Genomic DNA, 12814 nt, shown 5'->3' on the forward strand with positions numbered 1-12814 from the left:
TCAGTGCAAGCTAGGAAATTGCCATTCCAAACAAAAAGAGCATTTCCAACAGTTGTCCCTTCATGTTAAATCCCAGCCTAACAAATAGTAATTACCGACCACGCTAGGAATGCTTTACCAACTTGGACAGATCCAGCACTATACGATTATCTATAAACTTGAATCCCGGTCCTCAGCCTGGGAAATGACATGTCCCTGTATCGTCCCTGCTGCGCTTCCTCCCCGCTCGAAGCAGCTGAAAAGGTAAGTCCGTTTTCCCAGGGAGGGTCACGTCATAAGGGGCGGAGCTTAGCCAGGCCTCGCCTGGAGGAGGCCCTTTCCCCGGGTGGGGTGTCACCATGGGTAGCAAGATGGCGGCCGCCAGTAGGGTCGTTCAGGTAAGTCCTTCAAGCCGATCGCTTCGGTGGAGATGGCACAACGAAGCCCTCCGTCCGGCTGAGGCTAGTAGCTCTAGGCCCGGCGCTGAAGGGTGGAGATTGGAAGCCGAGTAGTTGCCCGGGTGAGAACAGCTGAGGCCGGTGCCCTTGGGTGGGAAAAGGAAAGAGGAGAGGGACACGGAGGTGCCCAGTGACTTGGCGGGCGCTCGGCTGGGGTCTTGCTTGCTGTTGTCTTTGTCTCCTTGGAAAGATCCGAAGCGTTTCCTTCGTCTGAGAGAATCTGAAGGTTGTATAGCTGTTTCTGGAGGCTTTCTTTTCTCCATCTTCGCCCAGGCTGCCCAGTCGATGGGGTCGATGGCAGTTCAATCGTGCGGCTTTGGGATCCTCGTAGGTCGATCCTGCACTTCTGCTATGAAGTTGTGACTCCCAAATAAATCGGACAGAGGATCACAGCCCTCGTGTTACTGACAAGTTGTCGCCTAAATAGGAATTTAGACGTTGCGCGGAATAACCGTGTTTAGAAGAGTCCCAAGCTAGAGGCTGTCGATCCCTCAGTTGAATGATTCCTCAAGCAAGGCAGGGAGCTGGGATACTATTACAATTTTGGCAAGATTTGTTGATAAGCAGTTTGACTTCATTTTTACTCACTTAGCTGTAATGCTAAATGAGGTATTGGGACCTACTGCTCCTGTTAATCTGTTTTGTTTTGTTTAACTTAATAAAAGGTAAAGAGAGTTAGTGATTTTAATAAAGACTGCACCATATAGAGAGCTGGGATTTAAGCCTTTCTTCCCCCAGTACAGTCTTCATGGTAATACACTTATGTGCTCTTATGTGTCTGCTATTACATTTTCTTAAAAACCCAGAAGTGCTTGTTAGCAATGTATTTAAGAAGTCTTGTGCACATTTAGAGAGTCATTCAAGTTTATAGCACTCTCCAATTGGTTCATTGTAGGACTTTTTCTATTAAATTATGGATGATATTGCACCTTTAGGCATTGCCTAGTTTGACACTTTAGGTGGCATTATGGGAATTAGAACAGCCACTGAAGGATAAAGTTATCAAAGGCTATTCTAAAACTGGCTCTATGCAATCTTTGTGTTTAGAAGCATTACAAGTGAGGCCCATCAGTATGAAGCATACAGTTCAAGATTCAAAGCACTTAGTTTCATGTTTCTTCTTCTCCCCACAGTCAGTTAACTTAATGTGCACATTGAGTATACTCAGTCCTCTGCTGGTTTGGAAGCAGGGAAGTCTCTGAGCCTTGCTTGTGCCTAATCTTTATTATATTAAAATCTTAGATTTTCCCATTAATTTATGTGGCTACCACTTTCTTCTTTCTCTGGAGATGGTTTAAAATAACTTCTCACTGCAAACCAGGAAACTATCTATCCAGACAATAAGAGTTTCTTCTACCTTTTTTTATCTGAATGTCTCTGTCTTTGCCTCTCTTTCTACCTTAAGCTTGGGAAAACTTGAATCAGAGGAGTGGGTGATGCTCTGCTTGTTGTCATCCTGGAGGCAACTTGTTAGAACTGTGAAAAACAAGAGTTTGAAAGAAGTGGACCTTTAGTCTAATTCAGCAAGCTGTTTCTTAAGTTCTTACTGCAAGTCTATTGCCTATCACAAACCCATTTCAGCCTGCTTGTTTGATATGGCTGGCTGGGAGTGGGGAGAACACCTTTCCTATTTCCTATTTCTTCACTCTGTAATTCAATCATGTGGTTCCTCTCTCAGTTTTAATACTCTAGATTACATTTCCTTTATTCCACTAATTTATACTTTCACAGAACATAACAAATGACTCATATTACTAGCAGTAGCCAACCCAGCAGACTGCAGTGTAAGAAATGAAAAACAGGGTCACTCAGTTGGTTCTTTGGAGAGAATAGCCCCATTTAATTCCTTGAATTCTTGTTGTCCCAGCTAGTCCTTATAAAATCTTATAAATTTAAGAACTGGTGCCTGAATTTATCTGTTTTCATCTTTCCATCCCATCTATTCTGTTTCATGCATTAGGTTGTAAGCCTAAAAGCTGGGTGATACTGTATTATTTAGGTGAGCCACTCTGGGGGCCTTTCCTGCTCAAGAGTGGAGTAAAAATACTTTTAAATAAGTAATTACAACAGCTATGGACTGTTACTTCTGAGACAGGTTGGCCAAACTCACAGTATTTCTTGAGAAAAAGGGGTGGTATTCCCATAATCATTCATTAGGTAGATGGTGCAAGCAGCACAATACCTCCCTTTTCTGTCCTATAACAATACTGTCCTAATAAAACAGGAAAATAATACAGGTAATTAATTCAGTAGGGATATCAGAAGAGCCATGCTGGATCACACTAAGCATCTAACTAGTCCAGCATTCTTTTTATATAGTGAGCAAGACCTGTCTGTGGCAAACCCACAAGTAGGACATGAGCACAATAGCTTATATTCCCCAGCAATTGATATGCATATGTATACTGCCTATAGCATATGACCATAACTACTATTAATTACTGATAGCCTTATCCCCCATGAATTTATATAATACCCCCTTAAAACTGTCCAAGTTGGTGGTCATTAAAATACGTTGTGGTAGCCAATTCCATAGTTTATCTATGCACTGTATAAAATGCTTTTTTCTTTTGTCCTGAATTTCCCACTAATCAGTTTCATAGGATCCTGAATCAGAATTTATAGCATCAGTTTCATCAGGGAAAAATGTCTATTTTTTCATACTGTGCATAATTTTGTTTACCACTACCCTGTCCCCACTTCTTGCTAAGATTAGCAGTCCTAGATGTTGTCCACTTTCTCTTATAGAGGATTTACTTGCACCCCTTGATAGCTTTGGTTGCCCTTTTTGTGCACCTTTTTCCACTTTACAATATCCTTTTTAGGTGTGATGACCAGAACTGTAAACATTTCCAAGGGTGGTCACACCATAGATTTGTATAAGGTCAGTATGATTTTGCCTAATTATGTCCAACATTGAATTTGCCCTTTTTACAGCAGCTGCACACTGGGCTGGCTTTTCCATCAAGCCATCCACTGCAATTCTAATGTCTTTCTTGGTCAGTAACTGCTGCCTTGGATCCCATCATTTTATGCATGATGTTGGATTCTTCTTCCATTGTGCATCACTTTACATTGAACCACAGTGCCATTTAGATTCCTATTCTCCCAGTTCTGAGGGATCTTTTTGGAGCTCTTTGCAATCCTTTTGGGTTTTTTTTCCATCCTAAATAATTGGTGCCATCAGTGAACATGAAATTCTGTATGACCATTGGATTCTGCAGTGATACCTTCCTAATCGTCTGAGTAGATAAACCTGCCTCCTTGAGTAGTACAAGAATTAGTCTTGCATTTATGGTTATATTTGTCTTTAGGCATCCTTAGATATGTAGAGTATCTAAATTACAAGATCAGTTATAATACCTATTGGATTAATGCATGTATCCAGAATTCATATAATTGTAGTAGTGGAACTAGTCCAATATTATCTTCTGTAGAGTTTTTATTAAATTGTGAAGCACCACAGGTTGTTGAAATAAGTATATGCAGGAACATTCAGTTCAGAAGCTATTGTTACTGTTGGTCCTTCATCTCAATTGAACTGGTTTGGGCAACCCTATCATCCATACTGGAGACTGTGCAAAAACAGTATTTGATGGATTACACTCAGTTTACCTGAGACATTTTAATATGTACATTGTCCTGCTTTCCTAGTGTATCTTATTTCCATTTACTTGTTTTCCTTTAGGTAGTCAAGCCGCATACACCATTAATTAAGTTTCCAGACAGAAAAAGTACTCCTAAACCTAAAAGTAAGTATGTGTTTTTGTAAAAGTGCATTCATTTTAATGTCTTTCATAAAAATGTTTGGAAAGATCTTTCTTAAGACAATCTTAGGTATGACTTCTCAGAACTGAATCCTATTTACTTGAATAAGCAAGTCTAGGATTTAGATAAGAAATCTGTTTGAACTAACATTTGCTGTTACATTGGACATTAAATTTGACCAAGCCAGTAAGCTGGTAAAGACTTTGAATAATATAATGAATGATAGTGGTGGTGATGGTAGTTGTGGCATGCAGTTTTCAGATGCTTTTAGACATTTATTTTCTCTATTTTTAATCTGTATCCTGAGCTCCTTAAAGTATCTGAAACATTTCATCTTGTTTTCTCATCCTCTAACATCATGTAATTAAATGGAATTGTCATTGTCATCTTCAGCAAATTGGACATGCAGCTTTCTTGTGACTGAGGATAACACTTCATGCACCTGAAGAAGTAAACTAGTCCATGAAAGGTTATGTCATAATAAATACATTAGTTTTCAAGGTGCCATAAGACTGTGTTCTTTTTGCTACAACAACTAATGTGGCTGCCACTCTGAACATTACACAATATAGGGCACATGCAGGCAGGCCTTCACAGCCACCACCATCCCCCTAAATCACACACACTACCAAGAGCGTGGTGAGGAAAAGTAGGTGTGGGGATGACTCTCAGGCAGGCTGTCAGGAGCCCAGCTAGGCTAAAGGAGTTGGCTCATGGGGAAAATCATCCCTGCATGCAACATTCTCTATTGTACGGCACACCTCACCCAGCTGATTAGTAATGGCGAGGTGAGAAATTATCCCAGAGCACAAGGAGGGGAGGTTTAAGCCTCCCTACTCACAGAGATGTGGGGCAACTGTGTGTGTGTGTGCGTGCGCGCGCATGCATGTGCATATGGATGTAGTGCCTTACCTGCTACCCCCTGCCATTTGCAGTCTGCAGGGGCACCACCCCGATCTTAATGGCCAGAGTAGTAGGTGGTTTTGACCCTGTTTCTCTTGTCCCTTCAGTGCAAGACCCCCTACAATCAAGAGTGCCTCCTCTTCATGCATCATCCTCACAATTCTCTGCAGGAGGTGGGTCACCATCCCTTCAAAATATTTCTCTCAGTGGTAGAACACAAGGCACACCTGACACATCAGAATTAGTAAAAACATTGCCTCAAAAATATCGAAGGAAACTCCTATCGGTTGAAGAAATGGAGTACATCCAAGTAAGTTCCCTGATATTTCCCATTTATTTTCTTATCTCATGTTTTCTTATTAGACATTTCCCCACAAAATGGCAGTCACAGTGGCCATTAAATTGAATAACTAATTAAAACAAAATTTAAATAGTAAAAAAATACAATCTGGACAGCAGGAAAAAATACCAATGGAGAACTAGACTATAGATAAAAGAGCCACAAATTCAAACAATTCTAGTGGCCTGTTGGCCAAACTAAAACGAAAATCCATGAATAACTAAATAAAATGATAAACGTAATAGCAACAATCTTGGTAATAGGTAATAGCAAAAGTCTTGGTAATAACCTTTGTGTCATTCCTAGAGGGCAGGGAAACACTACGTAAATGTGGATCTTTTATGGGAGGGAGTTCGGAAGAGATGAAACCACAGAAGGGCATCTCTCTCTGCTAACTATTTAACATTATATGGAAAGTCAGGAAGGGCACTCAGGGAAGGGCCTCTAATCTCAGCTTCCCCTCCAGTTCATAAGGGAGCAGCTATAACTTCATGGAAACTTCATTCCTGAATGCAGAGAGCTTTAAGATTAAAACCAGCATGTTGTATTGGGCCTGACGTTGATGTAGATCTTTGAGAATAGACATAATGTGCTTCTACCAGCTGGTCCTGATCAGCAGGCTGCCTGTTGTATTTTGAACCAGCTGAAGCTTCCAAAGGTTTTTCAGAAGTTCCACATACCAAGTATTGCAGTAATAAAACTTTACAACATTATTAAAGCCTGGTTACTTGTGACAGGGTCATTAATTTCAAATTCCTAGATGATCTTTCAGTTAGTCTCATGTAGATGTTAAATAGCTTGGAAGATCAAATTGAGCTATTATTATTATTACATCTATGGGACCTCATAGCAAAAATGTGATAGTGCAAAGAAAATATGCCCCAGGGGCCAGAATCTCTTTTGGATAAGAATACATCTACTAGAACACAGGTTTCCCTATTTCTATCCCTGATTAGTGATCTTGAAGGATTCTACTGTCAGTGGCATCAAAAGCCACTGAACTGTCCAGAACACTCCCCCACAAATCTCTTAGAAAAGCTTGCTTTCTAACCTTTAGTTTGAGATGGGCCAAGATAATCCATATCATCCAGCAATATCTGGAGTTGTGCTTTTACCACCCATTCTCTGAATACTTGTAAAGCCTTTTTGTATATTTATTTAAAGCACTTTTAGTACCTTTAAATGCTGCACCCTCACAAAGTGATGTACCAACAAGCAATAGTAAGAAACAAAAGTTTCAATTGCCACATTAGCAAGCATAGAAAGGCAGCTCTAAAACACCAAAACCAATCACAATCTCAGATAGATAACCAATGTTAAGAGGAAGCTCCTTTTCTGAATACAGAAAAGTAAGGCATAAGTAAGTAAGAAAGGAGTTCCACAATTAGGGAAAAACTTACCCGAGTATATTGTTTTCACTGTACATGGCCTCCCACTGAAATCCTGTCTTTGCTTATTGCTATTCCTGACATACAGGAAAAAGTGGGTAAGAAAACTGCAAGGATATTAGAGGGGAAAAGTCATTTCTTGACCACAGCGGACACAGTTGAAGTATCATAATAAAAAAATGAAATAACCTTTCAAAAACATGTAGTTCTGGCAGTGAGGGTATTTCCTCCCCTAACTCTTCTCATAGGTAGAAATAGTTTGTGTCCAATTTTATAACCATTTATTCTTACACCTGAAATTGTGTTTAAGTAATACCTGCTGCTCTGTTCTGCCCCTTCGAATGCAATTGTGTTAAATATCGAATAATCATTCCTCCAAACATGTCCAGTGGGAGGCAGTATTTGGGGGAAGGGACTGTTCGTAGTTTTCCCGTTGACACTTAAACTTCATCCATGGCTTGTGCCTGTGGGAGTCAGATAAACACTCTACTGGATCACACAGCTGAATAAGGAGGACGTCGTCAATCTCTTGTGACTGTAAGTAGTAGGTGGGGAGATAGCATGGCATGAGAAGTCCAAACAGCAATAAAAACGTTAGGTGCAGCTTGCTGTGATTCTGTATCCTCCTAAGGTGAGGCATCAATGCTAAAGTGTTCTGAAGGAAGGTCTCCTCTTGCAAGGGCCTTCTCATATCGTGCTCAGAGACTCTTGCTCAAGCATCCCTCCAAGGGAAGTCAAACAGTCGGCTGCAAGAGAGAAGGCCTTCTCCGCTGTGGTGCCCCATTAACGGAATGTCCTCATAATGAGGCTTGCCTAGCACTTGTATTGCTTGTTTTTTATTTGCCTTTCTTGTTTACCAGGCATTTTAGAGTTTAGAATTTTAGGTTTTATAGCTGAATATTTCATCCAGTGCTATTTGTTTTATATTTTTCCCATCTTAAAATTTTCATGGTTTTATTTTGTATTTTCACGTTATTTATTTATTTGTTCATTTGTTTTGTATGCCATCCCCCATGCAAGGCATCTCGGGATGGCTCACAGTCAAAACATTAAAACAATCAATAAAATTACATACATTAAAACAATCCAGTGGTAAAAGCAATAAAACGCAACTGTTACAGTTAATAGTAGTTTTTAAAATACCAGTTAAATAAAAAGGTTTTAACCTGGCAAAAAAAAGAGTATAACCTCGGTGCCAGGCAAACCTATCTAGGGAGCGCATTCTGTAATCTGGGCACCACCGCAGAGAAGGCCCTGCTCTGAGTAGATGCCCTTTGTACCTCCAGGGAGTGTTCTCGGAGCAGGGCCTCCCTCACTGACCTTAAGGGGTGTGAGCGCATATACGGAAGGAGACGTTCCTTCAGGTATCCTGGTCCCAAGCCGTTCAGGGCTTTATAGATCAAAACCAGCACCTTGAATTGGGCCCAGACTTCAACTGGGAGCCAGTGGAGCTGGTAGAGGACCGGCGTTATACGAGAATAACGACTGGTCTCCATCAGCATCCTGGCCGCTCTATTCTGTACCAGCTGAAGTATCCAGACCGTTTTCAAGGGCAGCCCCACGTAGAGCATTTTACAATAATCCAACCTGGAGGTTACCAGAGCATGAATTGCCGTTGCTAGGCAGTCTTTGTCCAAGTAAGGACACAGCTGATGGACCAGCTGAAGCTATAGGAAAGCACTCCTCACCACCGCTGCCACCTGGATTTCCAGTGACAGCTCCAGGTCAAGGAATACACCCAAGCCGTGGACCCTGTCCTTTAGAGGGAGTGTGATTTGCACAGAAAACTTAGGCTACTGGGAAATTCTAAAATATAATAAATAGATCATTGGTTTCTCAAAGACAAAGGGAACCTAATTACAAGTAAGAATGCAAGAACTGATTTTTCTATTAAAAGTTCAATGACTAACATTTTCTCTTGCAGCGTGGAGGTCCAGAATAACACAGAAGATTGTGCAGTTAGTTACTGCTGAAAAAGAAACTCTTTTATTCACAACAAAGGCCTTTCTTGCTCTCTGAATATGGTAAACATCTGTAGGCAAACAGCTGTGTTAATGGCCTTTCTTGAGGGATGAATACATCAATGTTTCAGAAAGTGGCTGTGTTCCAAATCAGAAGACAGTTCTGTTTTGAGTAACTGTTCGACTCTACTCAACTATGGTATTAAATTTTTTTCATTCTACACAATACTTAAGTTTTGTTCTCTCTTTGATAGCAGTAACAGATATACTATGGGAGAATTAAATATCTGGTAGCAAATGTCAGCCTAGTAACAGTAAAAAGAAAACCTTGATATAGCTTTTTTCCCTAATGCCTATCTGGCAATAAAGAAAGCAAGATGCATTTCTTTTATCCAACAGCATAATACATGTTCTTCAGGAAATTACTTAAGAGGAAAAAATGTTCCCCATCTGAAGCAACAAAGGCAGGAAAAAGGTTACATGAAAGCAGTTTTACCAGTATTGTTATGGGGTAGCTGCAGCTTCAACAGAAACTACCACCTGGGAAGTCAGAGAGTGTGGGGAAGATATGAAGCAAGATGGGGAGAAGCTGGAGAGTGGGTGAATGAAACAAGCACATAGGCTGGTGAAGAGAGCAGCATGCATGTGAATGCTGCCATGAAGACCCCTGGGATATGTGCCAGAGCCAGCAGAAGGACAGGGGGAAGAGCAAAGAGAGAGAGACCCACAATGAGCCCAGTAAATTGAATCGTTTCATGAGCAATCTTGACTGCATGGCTTATTTCAGGTTGACTAAGTGTGTCATGTGAACCTGCCCAGTACCAGGACAAAATTTTTTATAATTAGTGGATTCAATGAAGTAGTTTAATTCATTTCTATACCCCACAGGTTTACACAGTCCATAAAAACAGATCATAAAAGAAGTACAATAAAAATATAAAATCAGAAACAATATTAAAGTTTAAAACAGCAAAAACACCAGATCACAATAACAAGAGAGAGGAAAAGGAAGAAAACATAACTAACACAGATAAATTATAGCAAATTTATCTGTCTATAAGCTTCTATAAAGAAAAATAAGCCTTTATCCTAAACTGTTCATGTGTGGGCATTACAGCATTCTGCTTGGAATAACTGTAAAATGCAAAGTGGCCCAGAATATTCCAGAACTTATTTTACTATGTCTTACAGTAAGTTGAGCTGGCAACTTGTGGCCCTATCCATATTTCAGCCTGCGATTCCTTATTTTCTCCATTAGCATTTCTGGTTAGGAATGATGGAAGTCACAAGTCATATATTCTGTAGGTCAAATATTGTGATAAGCACCTAACATTTTTAATATAATGGTTTTGAAAACAGAATGATTCGAACATTCTTTTTATTTATAATCACTATAGATTGTTTCCTACTGTGTTCATTCATGGAAGACTTTGATTGAGTGAAGACTTTAGTCTACAAATGAGATGCCAATTTACGCTGATTTCCCCTCCCTCTACATCTCCCCAAAATATTTTCTAGGGACCCCTCCCGAACAATGCGAGAGGTGATTTGGAGACTGTAGGAGAAAGGGGGAAGTAGCAAAAATTGCTTCCCTTTCACTTACAGAAGTCTTTGTTGGATGAAATAGCCATCTGTAAACAGAAAAGTACAATTGAATTCAACATATCATCTCTGTAGACCTGTTTCTAAGTTAAATTTGAGTATGCTAGATAATTGAAGCTTATGTCAAATTGAAACAAATGCTTCAAATCTTTATACATTAAATCTTGTTTTTGCTTTTCAAAAGTGTACCAGCTACTAATATGGACCATTATTGATAGAAAAAATTATTTACATCTGAAAATGTACCAGCTAAGGATAGAGAACCTGAAAGCTTTATGTGAAATGTTCAATTCTAGATATTGTTTATTGATGTTACTTTTAATTTGGAAAAAAAGCATTTTCTAATCAACACTAATGTTTCCATCTTAAGCCAGGCAGTTAAAACTTTTGCCCTTTACCCCCCTGCCATCTTTTGAAGGCACAGTGGGAATGGTTCTTGGTTTAGAATGAATAAGTGTGTTAAGTTAAGGTACTGCAAGTGAAAGATAATAAAGTGAGATCCAATTGCTGCAAAACTGCCGATATTAAAAAAAAAACCTTTCCAACCTATGCTTGATTATATAGGAAGTTGTATAATAGTACAACAGATGATTGTGTCATTTCGTTTAATAGTCTTCACTCCTGATGGCTACATTCATTTCCAGCTCTTCCAGAAGCATTTATGCAGAGTAAAATACTCTACTGAGTAATGAAGACAGTAAATACACATTGCAAATACAGTGGTACCTCGGCTCACAAATGCCTCAGTTCACAACCAAATCTGGTTGCAAACAAAAATTTCATAAAAATTTTGACTCAGGTCATGAACTCCGCATTGGGTGGCGACTGCGATTGCGGCCATCTCCCCACCCTCCAAGTGGGGAGATGGCCATGATTGTGCTGGGGGCGGGGGCGAGATGGCCAAAATCGCGCCCGTCTTTCCTACAGGAGTACAACCGCGATCTCGGCCATCTCTCCCCCCAGCGCGCTCACGTTCACGCCTGTCTCTCCCCCCACAGTGTGCCCGCGTTCGCACCCATCTCCCCCCCAGCACGCCCCATTCGTGCCCATCTCTCCCTCCCCCAGCATGCTCACAATCGCGCCATCTCTCCCCCGCCCACCAGCGTGCCGGATGATGGGCGCGTGCAGGGATGACGGGCATGATAGCGGTCGTGCTTGGGGTGGTGGGGGTAGATGGCCGCAATCTTTATTGTTCTTTATCACTTTGCTTCACATTTTTCTGATTAAAAAAATAGTTACAGAACAGATTAACCTTATTTACATTGAACCTTATGGGGAAATTTGACTTGGCTCATGACCAATTTGGGTCACAACCAGAGTCCTGGAACGGATTAAGTTTGTGAGCCAAGATACCACTATAAATGCTTGCAGGGCAAATGATGATGTTCACATGACTATGGAATACTTTCTTTTCTTTTAAATTATTGTCCACCATGAAAATGACATCACCACTTTGGATTGCATAATTTCTGCTGTGAGAGGTTCTTAAATTGTGAACCACAAAACACTGTTCACTGTAACTGGATGTTAGGGTTCACTCACACTTTGTCTCACACACACTCATTGTCTTTGCTGCTTGGTTTCTTGAACAAGCTGCCTTGATTATTTTTCAGAAAGATAGGAGTATAAATGCTGAAATAAAAAGAAGGAAGCATATGTGTGAGACAGCCCAAACAAAAATATGCCTGAAGTCTATTAGGATATACAGCGTGCTGCTTCCTCAAATGCAGGTGCATTCAGATTAGCATCCAATTCTCTTCAATTGTCTCAGGAGCCATGCACCGTAGGACCTGGAGCTTGGGAACATAAAAGGGCAGGTCTTTTTGAGAAAATTGTTTCCGACTGAATTTAGTGACCATAGATTTATAAATAACCAACTGGAAAGTACCTTTATTAGGCTTTTATACATGTTTTTAAAAGGCTCCCCAAAAAGGTCAGCATTTACTCAGAAATGCGTTTGGACCTTTCTTCTCTATCGGACAAAGCATCCTTTTTGTCCACCCGTTTGTTTTTGGCAATGCCATTTTCAAGCCCGGTAAAATGTCACAATACGAGCAAGCTTTGTGAGTTCATTAACAGCAAAGAATTAAAAACGTGGCCACGATTTTTTTCGCCATAGATTTGTAAAGAATTACACGGTCCTCAAACTTCCGAGTTGCTTAACCTTCGGTCTCCCGGAGGCAATTGGAAGCTGCCCTTAGAAAATTATAGGAAACGCCACACTTTAGCGAGCTTTAGACAGAAACAAAAGACAGCAGAGGGAGAACTTAACATTCTTAGTAATTCAGACTTTGTCACGTGGAAAGTGTTTTACAAGTTATCTATGTGTGCGTAAGTATATAAAACATATTTAAAAGTCGTGTGGCTGTATACAAGTCCAATGGAATTAATGGAACTGAGTAATGAATTTGAGCT

General features: G+C 40.4%; 1 protein-coding gene across 2 annotated transcripts; it reads left to right on the forward strand.

Moving 5' to 3' along the window:
• The first annotated feature begins 304 nt into the window (after positions 1-304).
• MRPS36 (mitochondrial ribosomal protein S36) lies at positions 305-9023 on the forward strand. 2 transcript variants are annotated; one of them, XM_044446241.1, is made up of 4 exons: positions 305-377; positions 4126-4189; positions 5216-5418; positions 8761-9023. In XM_044446241.1, the coding sequence occupies exons 1-4, from the start codon at positions 339-341 to the stop codon at positions 8776-8778; spliced, it is 324 nt and encodes a 107-aa protein (XP_044302176.1). In that variant the 5' UTR covers positions 305-338; the 3' UTR covers positions 8779-9023. The 2 variants fall into 2 exon arrangements, with proteins under 2 accessions (XP_044302176.1, XP_044302175.1); XM_044446240.1 differs by lacking the exon at positions 305-377 and adding an exon at positions 3253-3321.
• The last annotated feature ends 3791 nt before the right edge of the window (positions 9024-12814 follow it).

The sequence above is a fragment of the Varanus komodoensis genome, unplaced genomic scaffold, assembly GCF_004798865.1.
Source record: "Varanus komodoensis strain SLA01 unplaced genomic scaffold, ASM479886v1 scaffold5, whole genome shotgun sequence".
In the NCBI taxonomy this organism is placed as follows: Eukaryota; Metazoa; Chordata; class Lepidosauria; order Squamata; family Varanidae; genus Varanus; species Varanus komodoensis.